The sequence below is a fragment of the Condylostylus longicornis genome, unplaced genomic scaffold (genome assembly GCF_029603195.1).
Source record: "Condylostylus longicornis isolate FDR11 unplaced genomic scaffold, ASM2960319v2 ptg000116l, whole genome shotgun sequence".
NCBI classification, from domain to species: domain Eukaryota; kingdom Metazoa; phylum Arthropoda; class Insecta; order Diptera; family Dolichopodidae; genus Condylostylus; species Condylostylus longicornis.
In genome coordinates this window covers 822,818-847,653 of record NW_026578084.1, presented here as the reverse complement: position 1 = coordinate 847,653, position 24,836 = coordinate 822,818, and the positions used below count along the sequence as shown (strand labels likewise).

Here is a 24,836-nt window from a genome sequence, read left to right as displayed (position 1 = left end):
GATACATTTATTCGGGGCTTGAATGGCAAACTATCGGGACTTCTTAGTGTAAGAGAGCCTAAAAACCTTGCACAAGCTCTACATTTATGCTTAAAATTAAGCAATCCTTCCCAGAAAGGGGTAACCAATCACATATATTCTACGTACCGCAATTCAGGAAGGGTGGCACAAGGAACATCATCATATTTTCCAAGGAAAAATAATTTTATACGCAAAAGAAAGCAACCTCAGGGTAATTTTAGTCCTCGAAACTTTGGTTGGCAGAGAAACTCTTGTGGGTACTATAGATTTCATTATGATAGGCACCACAACTATGATCATTCTCAATTCTACAAGAGCAATAGAGCATACGAGTACAACAATACTTTCAGACACAACAACAACAACAATTATAACAGTTATGACGAAAACTACCCAGATCATCAATTTAAGAAAGAAAACGATTACCGCCATGATATGCCACAGCATTAAAATAAAATTCAGAAGCCTCAACGGCAGAAAATCACACCAAAAGAAAGCAAAGAAACTTTTTTATTTACAGCCACAACAAATGTGCTCTCAAGAATAATGTTTTTTAAACTATTCTCTTTATTAATTTTTATAATTTTCATTATTTTATAATTTTTTTTAATTTTAGACTAGAGGTTGCAACATTAAATAAAGTTTTTGTTCAAAAATATTAAAACTGAATTTTTTTTTTGTAGCAACAGGTTTAGAAAATTGCAAAAGATTATTTTAGCTTAAAAAATTGGCTTTATTCTGAGAACCATAAACTGATGATGCGATATCCATAATAAAAACTCCAAATTCATTGGGCAAGCCGTTAAAACCTGTGGAGTATAGGAATTATAAATTTATTTTGGAAGTAAAACAATAAATTTTTTTTTGTTTAATATTTTTTATTGAATTTTTATAAATAATTTTTAATTTATATACATTAATATATATATATATATATATATATATATATATACATATATCTAACTGCGTGCAAAATAATAGCAGTACCCAAAAATTTTTCAAGCTAAATTTTTCAATTCTTATGAAGCTATTGTTATAAGACTAAAATATTTTAAGTTTTTTTTTGTTATGTTGAAACGAAATTAGTAGTATTTATTAAAACAAAAATTTATACTACTAAACATATTCTGTTTTTATTAAAACTGAAATTTTTCAACCCAGAATTACCATACAACTATTATTTTGCACGCTACTGTATACATATATATTTATTTATATATGTATATATAAATGTATCTCTATAAATCATATATATATAGATATATGTGTATGTATATATACAAATATCCTATTCTAATCGTATGGTAGATATTTTAATTTGTTTTTTTTTTGTTTCATCTGTTAAATCCGTTCATGGTCTCCTTTAATAATAAATTTAAATTTATTTTCTCCTGCGTTGCCGACTTCCGAGTTACATATGTTACAATTTTTGTTTTTTTATTATTTTCTAAATTCTAACTAAAAAAAATGATTACATTTTTCGTTTTTTTTCTCTTTTGTCAATAATTTACTGATCGTATAATTCAATATCGTATTTTTAATTTTATTTTTTTTTATTTTTTTGTATATTTGAAACACATAAAATCTCGTGTATCAATGAATTTAAAATAATTTTTTGCAGTAAATCGAATACATAACTGAAAATGTATATAATACCTTTGTTTAACAATTAATTTTTTTATTATATACATATTATGTATATACATATATCATAAATGAGTACAAAACATACACAAATAAATGCATATTTATATACCCTGGCAACGGATTTGCACGAATACTGTGTTACAACACAATTCAGCAATTTTTAGCTGAATTACGTTTTTATCTCGTATTATTGCAATTTTGAACTCAGTAATATATAAATAATTATAATCGTATTTTTCTTTTTTTATGCATTTGTTTAATTTTCTTTTCGTTTAATCCTAATTTATGATATTGTAAAAAAATAGTGTTGCTATATAAATACAGTATATAATATGATATTATACAACACCATTAACTTACATATATGCGAAGTAATGGCTGTGCTATATGTATATTGTAGAAAATCAAAAAATTTTTTTTTCTTTTTTATTTTTTTGGAAAATATGTTTATGGTAATTTTATTTTTTCAACTCAATGCTTATATTTGCAAACGCTATATCGGCATAATTTCAATTCCGTTACTGAAAAGAACCTGGTAATATTTTCGAAAAATTTTTTAAAATTTATTTTTTATTGCCGTATTATTCCCAAATTGTAATAATGCCGTATCGATACATAATTGGCATTCATATGCTGAATTCTGTATTAATTCAGTATTATTACAATTCCGGTCTCAGGGTATAATAAAAAGTTTAAACTTAAAATCACAAGTAAAATTTCGTATTACCGTATTACAAAAATTTACAAGTCAGGGGTATATCATATTCAAATAAAGGGCATCTAAATTTTTTTTTTCGAATGTTATGCGCATAGGGTTGAAATAAATCTTTTTACCATATATTTTTTTTGTGTTTTTACCTAATACAAAAATTTTGAAACAAGAACGATACCATATTATAAATTTTTATTTTTATACTCCTTTTTGTTTTTATTATTGTAATATAAAAATTATTTAATTATACATACATATCATTTATATTGCATATAAAAGAAACTTTTTATACAGCGGTTCAAAAATCAAATTTCTACAATATTCTGTTCAAATAGATTGAAGTGGCTTATCTGTTTCAAAAACATAAATAAATAAAAATTATTTTTTTAAGAAGAAGAGTAAAAAAAAATCAATTAATTTGATTTTCGAAAAGTTTTAAATTTATAAATATTTTCTATTATATGAAAAATATTATACTTATTGCATAATTTTTTTTATAATTTTTAGTGTAATTCTATACCTCGTTTTTCAAAATGCAGTAATACAATGTTAATACACAATTCACATTTATTAGCTGAATTATCTTTCAATACCGTGTAATTGCATTTTGTAAATCCAGGATAATTTTTGGGCATAAACAATTAATTGCCATTGACAACTGATTGAACACGTGTTAATAATATATAAATACATAATTCAGAAATTGTAAATCAACAATATTATGTTACTACGAAATCCAGCAATTACAAATTATCGGTTGTGTAAAATTACTGCAATTTGATTGTCAGAGTCAGTTAATTGCAATTATTGATAACATCGAACAACTTTTTGCTTATCTAAATACATTTAAAAAGCAGAAAAACTTAAAAAATAATATATGGTGCTTAAACCAATATGGAAGTAAATTGGATTAAATGAAAAATTTAAAAAATTATTTATAACCAAAAAAAAAACACAAAAACCATGCTTTCTTTTAAATAATAATTGTAAAACGAAGCAATATATTTTAATAAATAATCGGAATTTACCCCAACCTTTCTCTCTGATAGCAATTGGGAATACTAAGCATCTTTAAAGAAGCACACCGTTTAATACAATATCTTTCGCCGTTTCGTGTTATATTAGTGTCATTGCATGATTGTGATATGAAAGTTTTAAGACAGTTTTTTTTCTTTTTTGGAAATTTAGTTTTTTTTCCCTGTAAGGAAAGAGACCACAAATATTTAAACTCAATTAAATTGGATTTTTTTTTGTATAACACAAATTGTGGTTTCGTGATACTGATATATATATACGGATAAAGGGTGATCCGAAACTGATACTGAAACTCTCATGGGGTCATTCTTTGAAACTTCTTAGAATAAAATATCGTTCGCGTGACGGGTGAAAAGGACCCGGACACCTAAATTTAAATTCTGTCTGAATTGAATGGAAATTCTGTCTGATAAATATTCATAACAGCTTCGAAACTGAGTTCACCTCTAGGAAGTGGAATAAAAAAAAATTAATATTTATAATTTTTTTTTTGTTATTTTAAACAAATTTTTTATTATATATGTTAAGATAAATCCATTGAAATACGCATATATTTAAATTGCACATATACATATCTATAACTTTTATATTTATATATATTTATATATATATTTATATATATGCATACACTCACCATATGCAGCAGTAATTGATTTAAATAGTTTTTGGGGTTGATACATTCAATGACATTACAGTAAATTCATAAATTCAGGACTTGGAAATTTAATATCAATTTTTTTTTTGCATATAAGAAAAATTTGGAAGACGTTTAAAATTTAAGTTTTTGTCCACGTTTTTTATAATATTGTTTAAAAGCTCCCTGGTCAAAGTCGCAGACTGTATCAATTCGTAATTTTGATTACAAGATTAAATCATCTGGCTTTTTGGCTATCAGAAAATTTTAGTATGTGAAGATTGATAATAAATCTTTGCACACTAAATAAAATCTTACAAACCAAGAGCTATTGGACCTAATTCAAAACGAAGATTTGGTGAAATATGTGAAATGCAAAAGGTTGAGATGGTTGGGACGTCTCTACCGCATGGATTTCAAAAGAGGTCCAAAAAGAATATTCAAAGATAGGCTCCTCGTTCAAAGACACGTGGGAAAACCGAGGCTAAGATGAAAAGATGTCGTACTAAATGATTTACGTAAAATGGGCATTAATAATTGACAAAACATTGGGTCGAACCGAGAACAATGGATCAAGTTAAGGCTCATCCGGGACTGTAACGCTGATGATGATGAAAGATTTATACGTATATACACAATATATAAAACCTGCTATGGCACTATTGTTTAAATATTCATAAGAACTTTTTTTTGAAACTCGAAAGTAAAATGGGATTAGTGATCGCTTGAAATAAAGAATTCGAAGAAAAATTTATAGGAAATTTGGAATTAGCTCTACGGAATGGGTTTCTTAATAGGTGATTAGTAGTGATCACCTCTGCGAATATCCAAGGCCTTAAATAATTTCGGTAATGTCATGTTACATGCTTAAAATATTGTTTTTATTTTTTTAATTTATTTTTATAATTATATTATACAATGCAATACAGAATTTTTATTTTGTTTTAATTTTTAAACTAAGGAATAAATATTACTTTGTTTTCTTTCAATTTGCGTTTTCCTTTTCCCTTTTTCTGGGATTAAATTTTGTTTCCGTTATTTATTTTTCATTTTTCTTCATTTGCTTTGCTAAATTATTTTTTAATCTGCCTTTTCAACACAGTGTTCATTTTGTTCCCCCATAAAAAAATATAAGAAACAAAACAAAAAAAAAAGAAACAAATCGATTTTTCCAATTTTGTTAAAAATGCAAATTTTTAAATGAATTCTTTTTCGACTAAAAAAAATTCATTCTTACGAATTTTATTTCACTATTCTAGAGGAGTATAGTCAAACTATCGGTCATGTCAGGAGGCTATCTCCACACAAATGACAAATTGTTTTTCAATTGCAAATATTTGGTTGCACTTAATTCGAAACAAGTAACTTCTCAAAACTGAATACTACTTATATATAAAATTAACATTTACTAATCACATAATTTAAATTATTTGATTGCTTCAAACAACATGTTAATTGTGCGAAAACTTAGAAAAAAAGCAATGAATGACGACTTACATTTATAGCAGCATTTTTAGATACCATAATATTTGGCAAATATACAGACGAAATAATTTCTCAAAATTTTTAAATAAAATCGATTTGTTGCTACTTGCTTATCTAATATGGCCCAAAAAAATGTAATTAATTAAAAAACAATTTTAATTAAAAAATATAAAATTAAAAGAAAAAAAAACATATTTTCATAATTTTGTAAGGGGGAAAAGATTGATTTCTCAAAAATAGGGTTAGATAGGTAGGTATTCACAACACGTAATTAAACACTGAAATTGAAAAAAAAAAAATAAAGAATGAAAATCAAATAAATTCTTAAATTAAATAGAAATAAAAATTATTGAAAAATTATGTGTAAAATAAAAATACAAAAAGAAAAATTTGTACACACAAATGTTTGTTTTGTTTTTTTATTTTTTATTTATTCAATTAAAATACTTTCTTACCAGAAACATCTTGTTCAGTATTTCCACGATTTGAAGATCCCGATGATTTATTTGATCCATTTGTAATAGTCACTGAAAATAAAATCATAACAAATTTCAATAAAGAATTTTAAATTTAAAAGAATTATTTTTTCTTATTTTAAAAAACCTTTAATTAATTTTTTGGAAATTACATAAAAACCTAAGTAATAATTCAGAAGATTTCAGTTACATGCTTTTTTTTTCTTTATGAAATTTTATCAAATAAACTATAATGTAAAATTTAATTATTGCGACTTGAAAAAAAAAATCAAAAGTGCTATTGAATTATTGATGAAGTTTTATAAAAGCTATTTAAAAATTCTAATTGAATAGAGAACAACGCCAGAGGATATTTAATATTCAATTACCTTGCAACAAATAAATTAAAAAAAAAAAAAAACAAATAAATAATGAACTTACATCAAATTAAAATTAATTTAATTAAAAAATTTTTATATTCTAAAAAAGGTATAAATAAATTCGTTCAAACATTTCGAATATAGTATAAAAAATTTAATTTGACTGACTAATTTAAACGAAACATTTGTTTTAATTTTTCTTTTAAGGATTCTGTTCTACTTTTTCTTTACTAACTTTGATTTGTTTGATGTATAATTGATGTTATGTCACTTTGTGAAGCTGATATATCTTTACTCGTTAAAACATCTGAACTACTGGAACCTAAAATGTAAATATTATATGATTATTTTACAATTTTTTTTATTTTTATTACAAATACCAATATTTATTTACCTGACGATATATGTCTATCCGTACAGCCGTATTGTATAGGCTGATATCCATGACTAGGATTATAGTGAGCTGAATATGGCATGTATAAGGGAGGATTTGGCAATGGTGCAATATCACTGGTAATGCTTTCTGTTTCTCCCAAACTAACATTCGATGGACCTTTAATAAATCGAAATAATTTATAATTTACACGCTTAAAAAAATATTTTTGTGTTTTTTTCCAATTATAAGTATACTAACATGTTGGTTTCTTTCCGTCACTTAAAACATAATAGCATTGCTCAGAAAATGTTAATTTATTTACTGTATGTTTAATTAAATTATTTCGTAACATTGCAGACACAATTCGTCTTGCTTCTCTACGATCTTGTACATCTTCAACATTTTCAAGCACCCAATTAACTGCGTCAGCCCCTATAGTAAATGAAATATAATTTATTATGTTAGAGTACAAAAAGTCTGTAAATTTTATTTATTACAAAAAAGCTTTCTATTCAAAGAGTATATAAAACTAAAATAATATTATTTAAAGACTTCTTACCTATAAAAGCATTGGGAATTGTAATTTTTAACCACATTCTATCTCGAATTTCTAAACCACTATCCGGCTTTATCATTGCTTTTACGATTTCTTCTAAATTATTTCGGTCTAAACGTTCTTTAATTGGTTCTGAAATATCGGGACAAATACTATCATGTGATGTTAACGCTTGTGTATGTGCAACCCATGCGCCAGGATCGATTGGTCTAACCGGTTCTGTTCGAGGAATCGTAAAATAACCTTCCAAAATGTAATATAAAGTTGTTAAAAATATATATTTTTTTAATTTAAAATATTAAAATATCAAAAACTAAAGAAAATAAAAGCATAAATTATATAAAATTAGTAAACCTTTTGGATTAGGATCCCAACATTTAGCAACCACCAATTTTATAGGACCTGGTTTTTGTACAACTTCTCTTAAAACTCTAACGGCTTCATCATTTGTCATATTTTCAAAGTTGACATCGTTTACCTTAAACAGTAAAATTTTTATTAATATGATTTTAAAATTCATTTATGTTACATTAAGAAAATATGTATATAGATTATACCTGTAAAATCATATCACCGGGTTCAATACGTCCATCTAAAGCAACAGCACCTCCTTTCATTATACTTCCAACATAAATACCACCATCACCACCCCTATTCGATTGACCCACTATAGAAATACCCAAAAAATTTACGGCTTCCATATTAATTGAAACTGTTATTATATTTAAAGACATAGTAGAATCTGTTATTGAGCTGTAACTTGATGTACGTGACATTGTAGGGGCACGTTTTTTACGCCTTTGAGGTTTTTTTCGTACTTGTAATCTTTGTATGCTACTACATTCAGTCATATCTCTGTCTAATGTTATTTCACTTTCAGTACCAAATAAGCTTGTTGAATCTAAATCACTTGATAATATTGAAGTTTGTTGATATGTTAACGGTGGCATCATTTGATGATTACCAGTTATACCACCACCACCTCCACTTAATCCACCAGTTAAAGTTGAAGACAAAACATTTCCACTTCCAATATTTCCTGGTATTAAATTACCAATATTAGAACCATTACCACCAACTCCAATTCCACCACCACCGCTACCCCCTAAGGTTGTATTCATTTTATTTGAATTTCGTTGTGTTGTATTACATACTATTTCGCTTGTTGGTACCTCCGAACAATTATCCGATTGATTGCTACCATCAGCCGATACCAGCTAAAAAATAAAAACAATTTGAAAAAACAAAATAAGAGAAAAAATCATTTTCATATTTACCCATGAAACAACTCGCCCATTAAAACAAGGTAAAATTGTTGAATCCTCTGCTATTTCCTCTTTAACAACCCTTTCAAAAGAACAAATAAAAAACATTTGAATATTTGAATACTTAAATTAAATGTTTGAATTTAGTTATCCGCCTGAATTTAAAATCACAATAATACAGTACTAATAAACAATTCAGCTTATAAAATATACTTAATTGCTGAATTTTTATTATTATTATTTTGAAGTCAAAGCATTAATTAATACAAGTTATTATTAAAATTTTCAAAAATTTATTTATATTAATATTTATATTTTATATTAATATTAAAATAAAATTTATTTATATAAATTTAAAAATTACCCAAAATCAGCATCCATTGACTTAAAAAAATATTTATAATTATTATTTTGTTTATTTAGCACCATTTTAAAATCTTTTAATGTTACTTGAGCTGATGGTAATGGTATTTTCACCAAATACGGTGTTGTTTCATCATCAATATGATAGATGACTTTTGTTTCTAGAGACTCGCCCATTATTCATAAATTTTAAATATTTTTTTTTTATTTATAAAATAAAACAAAACTCTTAAGGAAGATTTTTTTTAATGTTTAAAATTAAAAAATTTTTTGTCGTACTTTGATTTTCCTTTGTTTTAATTGTGAATGTTATTTGTGGTGTTTCAAAACAAAAAAAAAAAAACAAAATAAAAAAACGCAAAAAGAATTTTCTTTTTTTTTATCACGTATGAATTTTTTTTCTCTCTCTTTCTTTTTTTATGAATATTTCGGAAATTTACAGCCAGTTTCTTTTTATTTTGTTGATTGATGTAGAATATGTTCTCCTTCTTTTTCTCTCAAATAGGAAATTTTTGACAATTTCATCTAATTAATATGAAAAATTTGAATAATTTTATCATTATTAAATTTTTCTTATATTTTATTTTTTTTGGTCATATTGAATTTTTTTTCAGCATCTAAACATTTAATCATTTAATATTTTTTTATAAATTTCTATAATTTATTTGTTACTTCAATGTACTCTTAGAATCATTATGATTTACTTAAAAAATTGCTATAAAAATGTTTTTGTTTTGTGTTTGTGCTAATTAATTTTTCTTCTTGATCCTAATCCTTTTTTTCAATATTACAATTGATGATTTCAATCCAAAGTTATATAAAAAATTTCATTTTTCACTGAAATTTAAAAAAAAGAAAAAGAATATATTTTTTTAATATATACAAATTTGTAAGTATATTTACATATATACTAAATTAAAACCATAAAAGCTTACATTTTTTTAAATATTGTAATAATTTTAATAAATTTAGTAAATTGATTGTATATTTTAATAATATTTGTAATTAAAATAACCAAAAAATAGTTCATTACTGGCGCCTATCAAATAAAAAAAGCAATTAGGAATGCATTACCTACAATAAGTCAAATTGACACATTCAATCTGAATTTTGGTAGATGTCCCCTATAGATATTATTCCGAATTTCCAGCTTATAAATGCTAAATTTTGAATGTTAAACGAGTTGTACTACAACAAGACAAATCCATCACCTTAATATAAATGGATTTACTTAACTTAATCATGAAACCTACATACAAATTATCATTTATGAGTTGTTGCAATCTGAATTTATAAATAGTTATTATTATTTCGTAATTCAGGGTTTAAACATAAATTGCTGAATTATGAAATAATATTTATACTTTTGTAATTTATGTCAGGGATTTATTAAACAATTAAAATTGGTACACTATAGATTAAATTATATTAACAATAAAATTTGAAATTCAGTATAGTATGGACACAATATGTACAAACACACAAACAATTTCATATGAAATTCATCAAATTTGAATTTTATTTTTTTTTTCAATTATTTTATTATGTTTGGAGTTAGTATATATTAAATTGTTTAGCAAAAAAAATAAAAATAGATTTCAACAAAAAAAAAAACGGATTCTTACTGTCAAATGATATAGTAGTATATGTGATATAAGTGTTGAATTTCGGAAAATAAGAAATGTAGTATAATTTTCTACACTGGAACAGAGCAGATGAATTTCAATTTTTTTTTTGTTTTTCTTTTAATTCTCCCAGTATTAATCGTGTTGGTTATCATCATCATCACCATGATCACCATCATCATCATATCATCATCAATATATCATCATCATCAACATTATTTTTATCATGGAATGATAGGCACTGCTCATTTTTAAAAGAAAGTAACGCTTATCGTTTTGTTTTTATTAATATATTTTTCCTATAGTTTTCAAACTATTTTCCATATAAATTTCTATGTTATATACAGTACATATGTAATATATACATATAATAATATATACATATAATATATAACCATCAATTAGTTTTTTTATTTTAATTATTACTATACGAATAATTTTTTTTTTATATATTGACATTTTATTTATACTTAATGTTAATTTTTTTTGTTTTAATATTTTTTTATTATTAATATTGTTAATTAGTGTTGCTGTTTTAATATTTCAAATATTGATTTTTTAATTGTGTTTTTTTTTTCGTTTGCAATAATTATTAGCGATTTTTTTAGAAAAATAAAGCATAGGGACAAAAACTTTCAACTTTTTTAAAAGATCATCCTTTAATATTGACAATTTCTAATATGTATATGCATATATATAAATTTTATTAAAAAAATTTAATAATTAATTTCAATTTTTATTACCTTAAATCCAAACATCGAATTTTGCTTTGAATTTTTAAGTGGTAAACATATATATATATAATCATATATTAAAAATTAATTATCGGATTTAAATATGGAAAATCTTTACCATTTTTGTTTTTGACATTTTTTTTATTTTAAACACAAAAGTATAAATTTTAAAGTAATTTAAAAAAGTAATTTAAAAAAGTTGTGAAAAGCATTGAAACTTGAGAAGTCATAAATTTTTTTTGTTTGATAACAATATTAATAAAAATGTTACAATAATAATAAAGTTTATTTAATTTTTTTTGTTTTTTTCAATTTATTATTTATTTATTTATTTATTTTTTCATAAATTTTAAATTTATAAAATATATTACATATTTCCCAAATAGACACAATATTATATACCATTCTTTTTTATTGAGGAACATAATCCATTTTGAAAGACATACCTTAGATGTACATTTATATAATTCAATTTTAATAATATAAACGATGAGATATGGTCATACTTTTATTTCTAATATTACAAAAACATAATGTAATTAGGTACGAGGGGTTTCCGTTTATACAATTTGAATTTAGCAACAATATTTGCATTAATTTTTTTTTGGTAATTTTATTTTAATTCTGTAATAAAATATATATGTATATATGTATTAAGGTTTTTGCTCATTGCATTTCTAATCTATGGCTGAATATTATTTACTTGTACTTTTTTAATGTATTTTATTTTTCATTAATGTTATTATTATTTTTATTAGTTAATTATTATTTGTTATTTATTATTTACTATTTATTATTTATTATTTATTTTTCATTTTTTATTATTTATTTTTTATTATTTATTTATTATTTATTATTTATTATTTTTTAATTATTATTGATTATTTATTTATTTTTCATTTTTTATTATTTATTTTTTATTATTTATTTTTTATTATTTATTTATTATTTATTATTTATTATTTTTTAATTATTATTGATTATTTATTATTTATTATTTATTATTTATTATTTATTATTTATTATTTATTATTTATTATTTATTATTTATTATTTATTATTTATTATTTATTATTTATTATTTATTATTTATTATTTATTATTTATTATTTTTTATTTATTATTTATTATTATTCATTATTTATTATTTATTTTTTATTATTTATTTTTTATTATTTATTTATTATTTATTATTTATTATTTATTATTTATTATTTATTATTTATTATTTTTTATTTATTATTTATTATTATTCATTATTTATTATTTATTTTTTATTATTTATTTTTTATTATTTATTTATTATTTATTATTTATTATTTATTATTTTTTAATTATTATTGATTATTTATTATTTATTATCCATTATTTATTATTTATGATATATTATTTATTGTTATGATTATTATTATTATTATTATTGTTTTTTTAAAGACTTGCAGATATTATAATTATACAGTGTTATTATACTAAGCATTACGATTAATGTTAAAAATTTAAAAGTACAAAAATGAAAGTAACATAAAAATTTGGCTTCGGTTAAATTAAAAATTTTAATGAAAATTAAAAATTAATTATAATTTTAATTATTATTTGTTATTAACATTAACAATTTTTTTTTATTTTTATATTTTTTTGTTTTTTTTTCAATAATACTGCTTTTAATATGTTTTTCTAATGTTTTTTAAAAACAATATATAAAATATAAGTACATGATTGTTATTTTTTTGGGGAGACCATAAGTAAAATTAATTTTTTTAATCATTATTTTTAATTTAAATAATAAATATAAAAAAAACTTTGAATTTAAATTATTTTTATTATTAAAAATTTTATATAAATTTTTAAATTTGAGATTTAAAAATTTAAATTTGACATAAAAGAAATTGAATTTTTTAATTAACTATATCAAAACACAAATAATTATTTCAAATTTTAATGTTATTATTATTATTAATATTAAAGTAGAATTTACGTTTTATTTTAATTTATTAATTAACGTCTAAAATAGCAATAGGAAAAATATATATTTTTTTTTTATAAATTTCCTTCTAGTAATTATTTTATATTATTATTAAAAACTTTTTATTTTTTTTAAACCGGATTTATAATTATTTTGTAGTAATAACTAATATGTATATTGAAAACGTATATATAAAAAATATAATTTAAGTAGCAGAAAATTTTTTTTTTATTATTTTTTTTTTGTTTAATTAAAAAAAATTAATTAATTAATTATTACCATTAAAATCTTTATCACTTAATTTACCAGAATCATTACTATGCATTCTTTGATAATTAGGTGGATGATTTCCACGTGTTGCTGATGCTGATGATGGTGTTGATGGTGTTGTTGATGTTGTAATATCATATTGTCCATTATTTGTTCCACTATTATTATTATTATTATTTCCACTATTATTATTACTTCCATTATTATTATTATTTCCTGTTGTTCCTGTTGTTGAATTTGATGTACCACCACCACCAGATGTTGTTGTACCAGTTGCTGCTGTTATGCGATTGCTTAACTCACCCCGCATAAATCTTTCTAATTTATCAACACATGCATCTTGATAATCATGTATCCATCTAACACCATTAAAGTGACAAACACTTCTCATATCTTCTGGTAATTGTTCTGGTTCTGGCCATTGAAAATTATCAATAATTGGTATTATATTACAATTAGAGTTTAATGCAGCAACAATTTCACGATGTACCCAATCTTTACATTCATAATCTTCAATACATCTTTCTAATGCTTCTGGTGTTAATACTAATATAAAATGTTTTGCTTGTCTAATACTATTTAATAAATTATTATCAAATTTACCAGCTTCTAATCTTTCAACATCAATAAATACAGAAAAACCACGTAATTGTAAATGAACTTTTAATAAACTTGCTAACTGTGAACCATTTGATCTTCTATAACTAACAAACACATCTAATATTTTTTCTAAATTATCTTCAGACGCATTTACATAATTACTTTCTTGTGATTTTAATGCATTTAATATTCTTAAACGATGTATTGAATTCGTAATACTACATTCAGCAAATAATTGATCTTCAGTTAAATGTTTTAACGTTTCACGATCAACACCAGCATTTAACATTGCATATGTATATGTACAATATTCTGCACCAATTGTTACTAAAAAATTATGTATTTTAGCTGCATCTTTTGATGAATAATCAGCCATTTTCATTAAATTTTGTAGTTCTCTTAAGAAACGTTTTCTTTTAATACCATTACATATACCAATATCTTCTCTTAAATTACATTCATTTAATTGTAATAACAAATCACCATCAACTAATGATTCATAAAAATTTCTAGCATATTCCTCAAAACCAATTTGTTTAACCCATTCTTGTACATCTTCCACAGACCATAATGGTACTTGTTGTGATAATTTATGTGGTACTTGTTCACCAATTAAACGTAATGCTTGCGCTGCAAATTTTGATGCAATTGCATTCGGACAACTAGCAACTGTTTTTAATGGTTCGATAGCACCAATTTCATTAAATATTTCTGTACAACCTTGTTCTTTTTTAATACCAGCTTCCATGCAAAAATGAAATGCCGCTAAATTTCTTGCTTCTTCACGATTTGAATTTAATACTGGTACTAAACGTTGCAACCAATGTTTTGATTGACCATGTGCATACGATAAATTTGATTTAGCAAATTCAGATGGGTTATGTGTTGTCACAAATGGTTCAACTAAATCTAAAGTACCTGATTTTAATACTTCAGCTTCAATTTCTTTATTGGCAACTAATGCAGCAATTGCCAAACATGCGTAATATTTGACTGTATCGTCATCATGAAATGCTAATGGAAATAACCACATTGGTACTTTTTTGCTAATCATTGCTTCTTGATTTTCAGCACCACCATACAACGATAAATTAGCCAATGCACCAGCACAATGCCTTAATGTTTCTGTATCATTACGACGACATTCAAATAATACAGCATCTAATCCACCTAATCTTATAACATCAGAACAAGTACCTTCACTATGTTTAAATAAATGTTCTAATATACCAGTACCAATACGAGAATGATCTGTTTTTGAATTTTTTGTGCATACACATGCAACATTAACAACTTTTTCTAAACCATTATCAACAACATGAGAACGATTTTCAATTGTTAAACATTGTTCTAATAATTTTGCTGATGAAAATTTAACATCATGATCACCTTCAACACAATTTTTCATTAATAAATCAAGTCCACCGCTATCTCTTAATGCATTACATAAACTATATCCTAATTTATGACCAAAAGTTGGTACTGTCCATGCTCTTTGTATTATTTCATTAATATTATTTAATGTTGGTATTTTAATTTTTTCAGATGAATTTGGTAATTGTAATTGTTTTACAAATAAATCTAATTGTGTTGAATATTTTTTAATTGCATTATCAATATCTTTTGGACTACTATTTGAACATAAATTACCCAAATCATCTAAATTTAATGTACTGCCATCTAATATCATTGAATTTTCATTAATTGATTGTTGATTACTACTTGCGTAATGTGTTGATGACATTATCATATTACTACCAGCTGTTGCGGCACTACTACTTGTTATTTTAAAATTTGTTTGTGCACTTGCAGCAACATGTGTTATACCTGTTGATGATGATGATGATGTTGTATATGATGATTGCTTTTGATGATGTTGTGCTTGTTGTTGTTGCTGTTGTTGTTGTTGTGATATCATTCTATGATTTTCCATACAAAATGTATTACTTTGCATTTGATTTGTTGCTGAAGTTGTTAAATGTTGTTGAGTTGTTGTTGTTGTTGATATAGATCTTTCTTGATGTTGCTGTTGTGATTGTTGTTGAATTGCTTCAGATGATAATGATAATGATTGCTGTTTACCACGAATTTCTTTCATATGATATTTATTACGTATTGCTGCTGACGCCTTATTTGTTTCTAATTCAAAATTAATATCATTATTACCAATACTATTATTATAATTATTACCAGTTATAATTCCACCACCACCAGTATTTTGTATACAATTTAATTCACCACTACCTGTTATCGATTCTGTTGATGCTGCTGCTGACATTGCTGATGCATTTCTAATAGCATGTTCGCTACTTATGCTATTACTTCTGCTACTAGTAAATTTTTCTTGTGACATAAATTGTGTTTTTGATTCTTTTCTAAATCTTTTCTCTTCAAAATTCAATGATGATGATGCAATTGAATTATTACAATTATTATTATAATTATTTAATTGCCAATTTGGTGGTACATTTTTTGTTAATTGATTACCAGAAGGTAAAATAATCTCATTATCAGTTTCAATACCACCACTATTTTCTATATTTACAATATTTGTACCATGTATGTTTCCTAATCCACAGTTTTCAGCACCAGCATTATTATTACTATATTCATTTTCACCACAAACAACACCAGAATTTAATTTGGTTATTCCTATATAATTAACATTTGTACCACTATTACTACCACCACCACCGCCACCACCATTTTCATAATCATTAGTTTCATCTTCTGGAAAAGTTACTAAAGGTTCTGGAGTGTTCATAACATTCGATGATTGTACATTACAGTCGTTATCAATTAATTTTTCTAAAGATGAATGCAGTATTTTTTGATGTTCTTCTAATTTTTTTTGTGAAGCCATTGTTGAATTAGTTTTTCCTAATGCTAAATCACTTATTTCTGACATTGAACTTCTCATTTCACTTAAATCACGTTGTAATGCATGTGCTTTTATTTCAGTTTTTGATGATGATGATGATGATGAAGTTGATGTTGATTTCGATGATGTTGATGATGCTAAAGTATTATGTACACGTTGACCTTTAGAATTATGTTGTAATTGTTGCTGTTGTTGATTAATATTATTAATAGCACCACCAATAATTTTATTATTATTAAAATTATTCATTTTATATTGTAATTGCTGTTGATATTGTTGTTTCTCGTTTAAATTCTTAATCGAAGATTGTGATGATAATGGTGGTGGTGATATCGCTGTTGTTTTTTTTATACCAGTTGATGATGTACTTATTGAATTTTTATCTTTGTTATTATCAATGTTAGAATTATGAATCGTTGATCGTTCGCTTTTCAATTTATTTGAATTCGAATAAAAAATTTGAGGCTTTGTAGATGTTTTGGCTTGCTCTGACATCATAAAAGGATTTTAACACAATCTATATCCTACATTAAGGAATATATAATACAGAATCATCAGTTTTAATATAAGCAGATGATGATATATGTATATATGACATATATATCTATATATATACATATATACCTATATATAAATGGTCAGTTTGTTTTTTTTTTTGATGATGAATTTATGAGAAGAAAATGTATTAGAAAAACAAAATATTAATTATTGTGTTTATTTTTCATTTAATCCTTAAGATTTCGTAATACAATTTTCATACTTAAATTTACAAAAAAAAAAATGGTATAATAAATTTGTTTACACATCAAACATTTCCTTAGACTATGAAAAATGTCAAAAACCTTTTAAAACGGTTGTAACAAATATAGAATTCACACAATTTTCATTTCTCAACAAAAATTGATGTAAAACATTGGCCGTTTAAACAACAAACTTTTCTCAAAATTTTCGATAAAATAATAAGAAAATCCATGAATAATGTTTGATGTGTAAAAGTTTTATCTCTACACACCAATGGCAATTTTTATATATTCTACAGAATAGTGAAAAAAAATAGTATTTTAAAAAAAAAGAGAAAGAAAACATAATGATAATATTAAAAATCATCAGAGTGTTTTTACAATAAATATAAAATAATATATTCCTGTACTTTTACAAAAGATCTAACGACATAACACACACTTTTACCATAATATATAGCAATAAACTTCAACGGCTGTATATTAAGCGAATAATCGAGAAAAGTATAGCTACAGCGCATTGCGATAGATGGCTTTTCTCAAGTATACTATTTATATCTTATTTTTTTTGTTTTTTTTTTTTATTTCGATACACTACAACGAGAGCTGAAAGTTAACCCATATTACATTTTCCTCTATCACTCATATAATTTTGCCAATAAAACGTTTTAAATGTTATATAAAAACACGCGAAAAATGCGAGTTCATACATTTATTTTTGTTTATAAGCACTTATGTATATACAGGAAAAATCTGGTGCCTTCTTTTTCAGCAGACCTCTTTCGATTTTTTTGTTTTTATTTCAAAGATTGTATACATTGGTCTTCCTAAATGTATGGAATCTTTGAAAAATATTTGTATTTCAATAAAAATAATTTTAATACATAGATTTTTTAATAGTATTTTCACTTTTTAAAAGGAAAAATACTACATTACAATTCATTGGTTTGACTCAACTTTAATGCTAGATCATACGAAAAATTTCACATTGTTCCTAATGTTAAGCCTAGTACTACGGGCTTAACGCAATTAAAATAAAAAATTTCCTCATTTGGTAGTTACCAGTTCTTTTTCTGTAAGCAAATAAGTACCTATGTCTAGTTGTATAGATATGTAAAAGTAATATGTAAAGCATAAAGCGACTTAAGGAAGCGACGTTTTACGTCAGAAAAAATGAAAAAAAACCCTCTCAGCATATGAAAAAAAAATTGGTAAAAAAATAGTAATTTTTAATATGAACTTAAGCATCAGTTTTCGCTCACCTTTGAACATAGTTTTTGCTTTGGTTTGTAATCATATTAAATTTAACACCCATTTTTTCTAGGTGTATGAAAAGAAAACTCCCTTTTATTGGGAATAAAATACTTTTTTTTTGTTAATATATTTCGTGCGCTACATATGTCCTTTATCAAGGCTGATTTTCTTCTCTTATTTTTGTTACAATTAAAAACATTTTCATTTGATTTTTCTTTGTTTTTCTTGATTATACCATTTACTTAATAAATACATTTGTGCAACATTAACTCTACAAAATTTGTATGATTATATGTAGTACCATCAGTGTTTTAGTTTATGAAAGTTTACAAACCGTTTTACAATAGGAAAATTGCTTTTTATTGGCTTTTCAAACCATTTAACTCAAGATACAGTACAATATATACGATTATAACGCAGCAATCGATAGAAAAATATGTCGGCCTATGGTCGTCATATAATTTTAGTGGGTCTATTTAAGTCACACTAAAAATATAAAAGCGTATTTAATAATACTTCAAAGGAGTTTTTGCGCACATTTATTGTCCGGTGATGTCTTATATTTTTTTATATTAATTTTTATTATTTTAGCATGTGGTGATAGTGCTTGTGTGAATATGGAAAATTAATTAATAAGTATTGAAATTCTAATTTAAATAAAAAGAGAAAAAATAGAACAAGCCTCTTTTTAATTTAATATTCTTTTTATTTTAAAGCGTACTATGACATTTGGAATTAACTGTACAGGAATATTTGATTAATTTAGAAAAAATTTTTTGACTATTCCACTTTATATACCCATCTAATGTTTTAAAAAGCTGATAAAGATTTTAAATTAAATTTCTCTTAATTTTTGTATTTTTCTTTTCTCTTTTTTTTACTGTTAAATAAACTTACACATTTTCGATCTTGTTAACATTTTCAATTAGTTTGCGTTATTAAATTTATTAATTTTAATAAAATAAAAATAAAAGTATTAAAGTAAAATTCTATAAAGTTTTGGTATTGAATAAAGTCAAAACACCAAAAGAAACTACTTAATTAAAATTTTAATTAATCTTATGAGTTTGCAGCACAGAAAATTTTTACATATTACTCAGATTTTTTTTTGTTTTTTTCTTTTTATTTTTATTGACTGTAATTTTTTTTTCTTTTTAATTGTTTTGTTCTTTTGCTTTTATATTAAGTAAAAATAAGTGCAATAAAATAAAAATTAAAAAAAAAACACAATGATGATAAAGCATTTGATATTTTGGACGATAAATAATTTTAGGTATTGACACATCCTAAAAAAAAAAATGTTGGGAAAAAATGAAAAATGCAAGCGACGATAAAATAGGGATGACGCAGAAAACCCTTAGATGATTTACATAAAAATTTTACCATAAGAATAATCGCCTAAATAGAAACTTGAGAGAGGAGAGAGAGGGGGGGCGACAGCTAAGGGCAAAAATAAAAAAGAGAGAAAGAAACAAGAGAAATGCAGAGAGCCTGAAAGTAGAACAAACAATGTTACTGTTGAATTGTCGAAACACTAAATTAAAATTATAATAAAGAATTCTAGAAAAAAACCTAATGAAAATAGTTAACTTTATGTGTGTATTGACCATAAATAAGCTTTATTGAAAGTTTATCATACATGTTATACGTAAATGTAAATGACTTTCGCAAACACTCGCCAATGATATAAGTACAAAATCTCTAGGAGAACGGAAAATTATTTATTAGCATTAGACATGGTACGATAAATTTAAAATATTTTGCAATATGCACATAGTTACAGTGGTGGGTATCAAAAAAAAATAAAAAAAAAATTGCAAAAATTTGTATTTGTTTCGAAAATTTAAAAAAAAAATATTTTCTTTGTTCTTTTTTTTTGCTAGGTTTTAATGTTTTTTAAAATAAACTTTGACTTTTTTTTAAATAAATTTAAATAAATTTAAACTACACATGAAAAAAAATAAAATATAATAAAATTACAAGAACAAGAGTTTTATTAAATAACAGTATTGCCGATAGTGTCCAAAAAATATTGCCAATATCGTCTAGGTTGGAGGGGCGCTATTATGTCGGTATTTTTTTTTAATAACAGTACACATCTTCGAATTTACAATTTTATTTTAATATATATACTTGTAAATTCTTCTAATTATTTAAATTTTTTTATTGCGAGTTAGCAAATTTAGAAACGATTGCCCTACATTTAGAAAACTACATTTTCAAATTTAATTTAAAAAAGTTGCAGGAACGATTTGGATTGAACCATGATAAATAATTTATGTTTAATCAAAAAGCGCATGATTACAAAACTGTCTGTCTATCTAGCGGAAAACTATTTTAATCGGGGCCAGAATATACCTTTACATATTTCTTTTAGAAATATTCTACATCCGTTATTAACGGTTATCACTGTGTACAATTTTGTAAGTTTCTTATAATATGGCAGTGCTATTGATAAATTTTTTTTTCCATTTAATGATTTTATTTTTTTTTTTTTTTTGCTTTTTGAATCATTTTTTTGATTCGATTAAGTAAATATGTATACGCAGTAGATGATAATACTTTTATAAACATATTTACACACCTGTTAAAATTATGTAAGCAATAAAACCCAACAGTTTTACATTTATAAAAATCTTTAAATTTCAATAAAAATTTAATTTTATTGGATTTACACAGAAATACTTAACAGGTCTCATCAATTCAGATTTACACTCTCACAATCCAGATTATTTGTTTTTTCTAATTTACACACACAACGTAATAGCACCCTTCAATATATTTAAAATTACTTTTGTGTTAATTAATTTATTTGTCAAATATTTTTATTCTGTATCTTATATGAAAATGAATGCACCTACCTAATTACTATATGCCTTAAAAATATAGTGAAACACATACATATGATAAGTACATATCAGTGTTTCTTAACTTTTTAAATGATTCGCACAACTTCCGATGTAAAGGTGTGCTCTCGCACCCCTCTGAAAATTGGAATGTTTTCTTACCTAGAAAACAAAAATTAATTCAAAATTCAGAATATGTAATATATTTATTGAGATATATTGGTTTATGAATAAAACCAAAATATTGAAAAGAATATAAAAAATAAAAAAATTAAGCAAAAATTCCTTTCCTAATCTTGCTCTTCATAATTTTTATGTGTGTATGTGTACATCAAAAAATTATCTTCTTTACAAATTGGTTCATGCACAAATCATTGAAACATAATCATTTTCATTGAATCAAACAAATTTAAAAATTGTTGTTATAAGAAATATTTAAATACTCAAAATGTAGTTTAACATAAATTATTATTCGTTTGTATTTCTTTTAAATGATTAAATTGATTTAATTTTAATTTTCTTGGATATACTTTTTTTAGTTCTAGTATGTACATATGCTATCACAAATTTTGTAAGTACAAATTATTATTGACTTTTTATATTTAGAAGAAGATTATATTAAGAGTTTTTTAGATTTTATATTCATGTTAAGACATCATTATAATTTTAATTGTTTTAACTTTTAATCGTTTTCTCGTTCTTTTTTTTTTTTATTTGTAAATACATATTTTTAAAGAAAATATGTATTTACATATTTTTTCAAGATAATACATATTTTTTTAAATAAAATATTAGTTGCAATGTATGTACATATGTACATATAAACATTTATTTATATTTTTCTTTTCTAGTGTCTTATTCGAGTCTATTGCGAACACCCCCGGTTAAGAGTCACTGGTATATATGAGTGTTTAATATATGATATGCATATGCATGCTAAAATTTCACAAGTATGTGCAAGATTACATTTAACAACGAGCGCAATAATATAATTGATCGGCTTTTGTAAAAAAAACAGTTTGTTTTTATTCAAAACAATTGCAAATATTTTGTTTTACTCAGAAATTATATCGAATAAATAAGATTACTTACAATTACAATAAATAAGCAGTAAAATCTGTATTTACGTAAGTAGCGTAAAAGTATATTTCATTTATTAGAAAAAAGAAAATTAATTTTATTCATTTTTTTGATATATTTTAAAAAATAATTTTGAAAAAAATGTGATTTTGCTTTCGTTGTGCTCATCCGTCTGTATATTATGTGCTTCTGCACAATCTGTCTACTACAACATTTTATATCATATATAATAAAGCTCTACATTCGGCATGTTAAGAACTTTTCCGATATTCGAAACGTTTTCGACTTCCCCATTTGAGAAATCCAATTTAGAAATTATTGTTCTTCACAAAATATGATAGAACAAAATTTCTGACTTTTACATCACAAAATATAAATGAAATCTGCGATTAAACCCTCTACACTCTCTAAAAATCGCACAAATTTACAAATACATATTATACAAGGTGTTTCGCATAAAGTGGCAAATAATTTCAGACCATGCGACAGAGAGTAACCATCGGTTATATGAAATATGAATTTTCCGCATGTTTTAAAACACATTTTACTGGCAAAACTGTAAGAGATAGTGCAAAATGTTATATCGGTTAACTTTAAGCTATCATTGTAGCGCAACGAAAACAAAGAAAAAAACAAATTTTTTTTAAAATTTCAAGTTTTTTAAAAATAATAAAGATTCTAGGCATTTTCGTAAACACAATACTGCAAAACAATTATGTGATACATACGCAATATATTTTTAACAGTTGTACAGAAACTTTTGCTATTTTAAATTTGCAGTATAGTTTCATGAACAAATATCGTTAACAAAAATTTATTTATTTTGGACCAAATAGTGGAAAATTCTATTTCAGAAAAAATAAAAATTAAGAAATTTTGTTATTTTGAAGCTCAAAAATTAACAGACAAATTTTTAAAAAGCTGATAAAACTAGTAAAAAGTGATTTCATTGCGCTACCCATGATATTGTAAATATTTTTGTGATAGGTTATCAATGTTTATGAACAAATTTGATTAACAACATTTTTTATGAATATAAATAAAGCGCAGTTTGCACTGTATATCGCAATATACTGTGTTTATAAAAAGGCCTTCTGATTTTGACGAGTTTTATCTCAAAATCTAACTCAAATAAAGTTGGGTGTAAGATCTAAAATCTATGTTGCATGGTTCCGAAGTTATCAGTATTTATTTATATGCAGGAAAAACACGCTGCAACTCGAATATGAGTATACACACACTCCCCCTTCTATTTAATTAAAAAAATGCATTTTGAAGAAAATTTTTATTACATGGCAATATTTACAACTTATAAAATTACAATATCAACTCTATATTTTTAGAAATCTATAAAAAACGAAACATAGCAAAATCAGAGGACTAGTTGCTGTAAACCGAAAATATGAACTGGTAACATCACTATACGGAATATACGTTTACAGAAGCGAGGCAATTTTTAATTTAGGTTACAGTAATCTAGATCCGTCTCTTTATTAGTATACAACTCATGACTATTATTTTCTTTATTATAATTTAAACGGTAAAATCTTATAAGATAATGAAAACAAAAAATGTAAAAAGAAAGATTTTCATTATGGATTTTAACATTTTATTTATATTTTGTTTTAAGCATATTTTAGTAGATTAAAATTAATTAGAATTTGAAAAAAAAAGAATTATTTAAAAAAAAAGCAATGGAAACAAGAACAAAAATGTTACTCAAAAGAATGAAAATATCGTTAAAGCATTTTTTTTGTAATTTTCGTTTTCTCTTACCTTTTCTCCTTTATTTACTTCGTCCTTTATCTTTTTTTAAATTTAAAGTGTTACACGCGTAAAAATTCTTCCTTAATAATTTAATATTAACTGTAAGTTTATATACTACACGTTTCACTTTGTAGCCCGAAAAAGAAT

General features: G+C 23.9%; 2 protein-coding genes across 5 annotated transcripts; both read right to left on the bottom strand.

Annotated features, from left to right (window-relative positions):
• Positions 1-4,903: 4,903 nt before the first annotated feature.
• LOC129614697 (segment polarity protein dishevelled) lies at positions 4,904-24,833 on the bottom strand. The gene is given in 10 exon segments (XM_055529524.1): positions 4,904-5,812; positions 5,990-6,061; positions 6,605-6,691; positions 6,764-7,177; positions 7,305-7,544; positions 7,656-7,779; positions 7,859-8,518; positions 8,579-8,648; positions 8,931-9,766; positions 24,699-24,833. Coding segments are annotated over 9 exon segments (1,863 nt in total). The 5' UTR covers positions 9,107-9,766; positions 24,699-24,833; the 3' UTR covers positions 4,904-5,792.
• Positions 13,273-24,836, bottom strand: LOC129614696 (NAD(+) hydrolase sarm1). Of its 4 annotated transcripts, none has more exons than XM_055529522.1 (3): positions 24,699-24,836; positions 16,312-17,526; positions 13,273-16,260 (listed from the first exon to the last, which is right to left on the bottom strand). In XM_055529522.1, exons 2-3 carry the CDS (start codon positions 17,498-17,500, stop codon positions 13,520-13,522), a joined length of 3,930 nt encoding a protein of 1,309 aa, XP_055385497.1. In that variant the 5' UTR covers positions 17,501-17,526; positions 24,699-24,836; the 3' UTR covers positions 13,273-13,519. The 4 variants fall into 4 exon arrangements, with proteins under 4 accessions (XP_055385497.1, XP_055385498.1, XP_055385495.1 ...); XM_055529523.1 differs by having other exon boundaries at positions 16,366-17,526; XM_055529520.1 differs by having other exon boundaries at positions 13,273-17,526.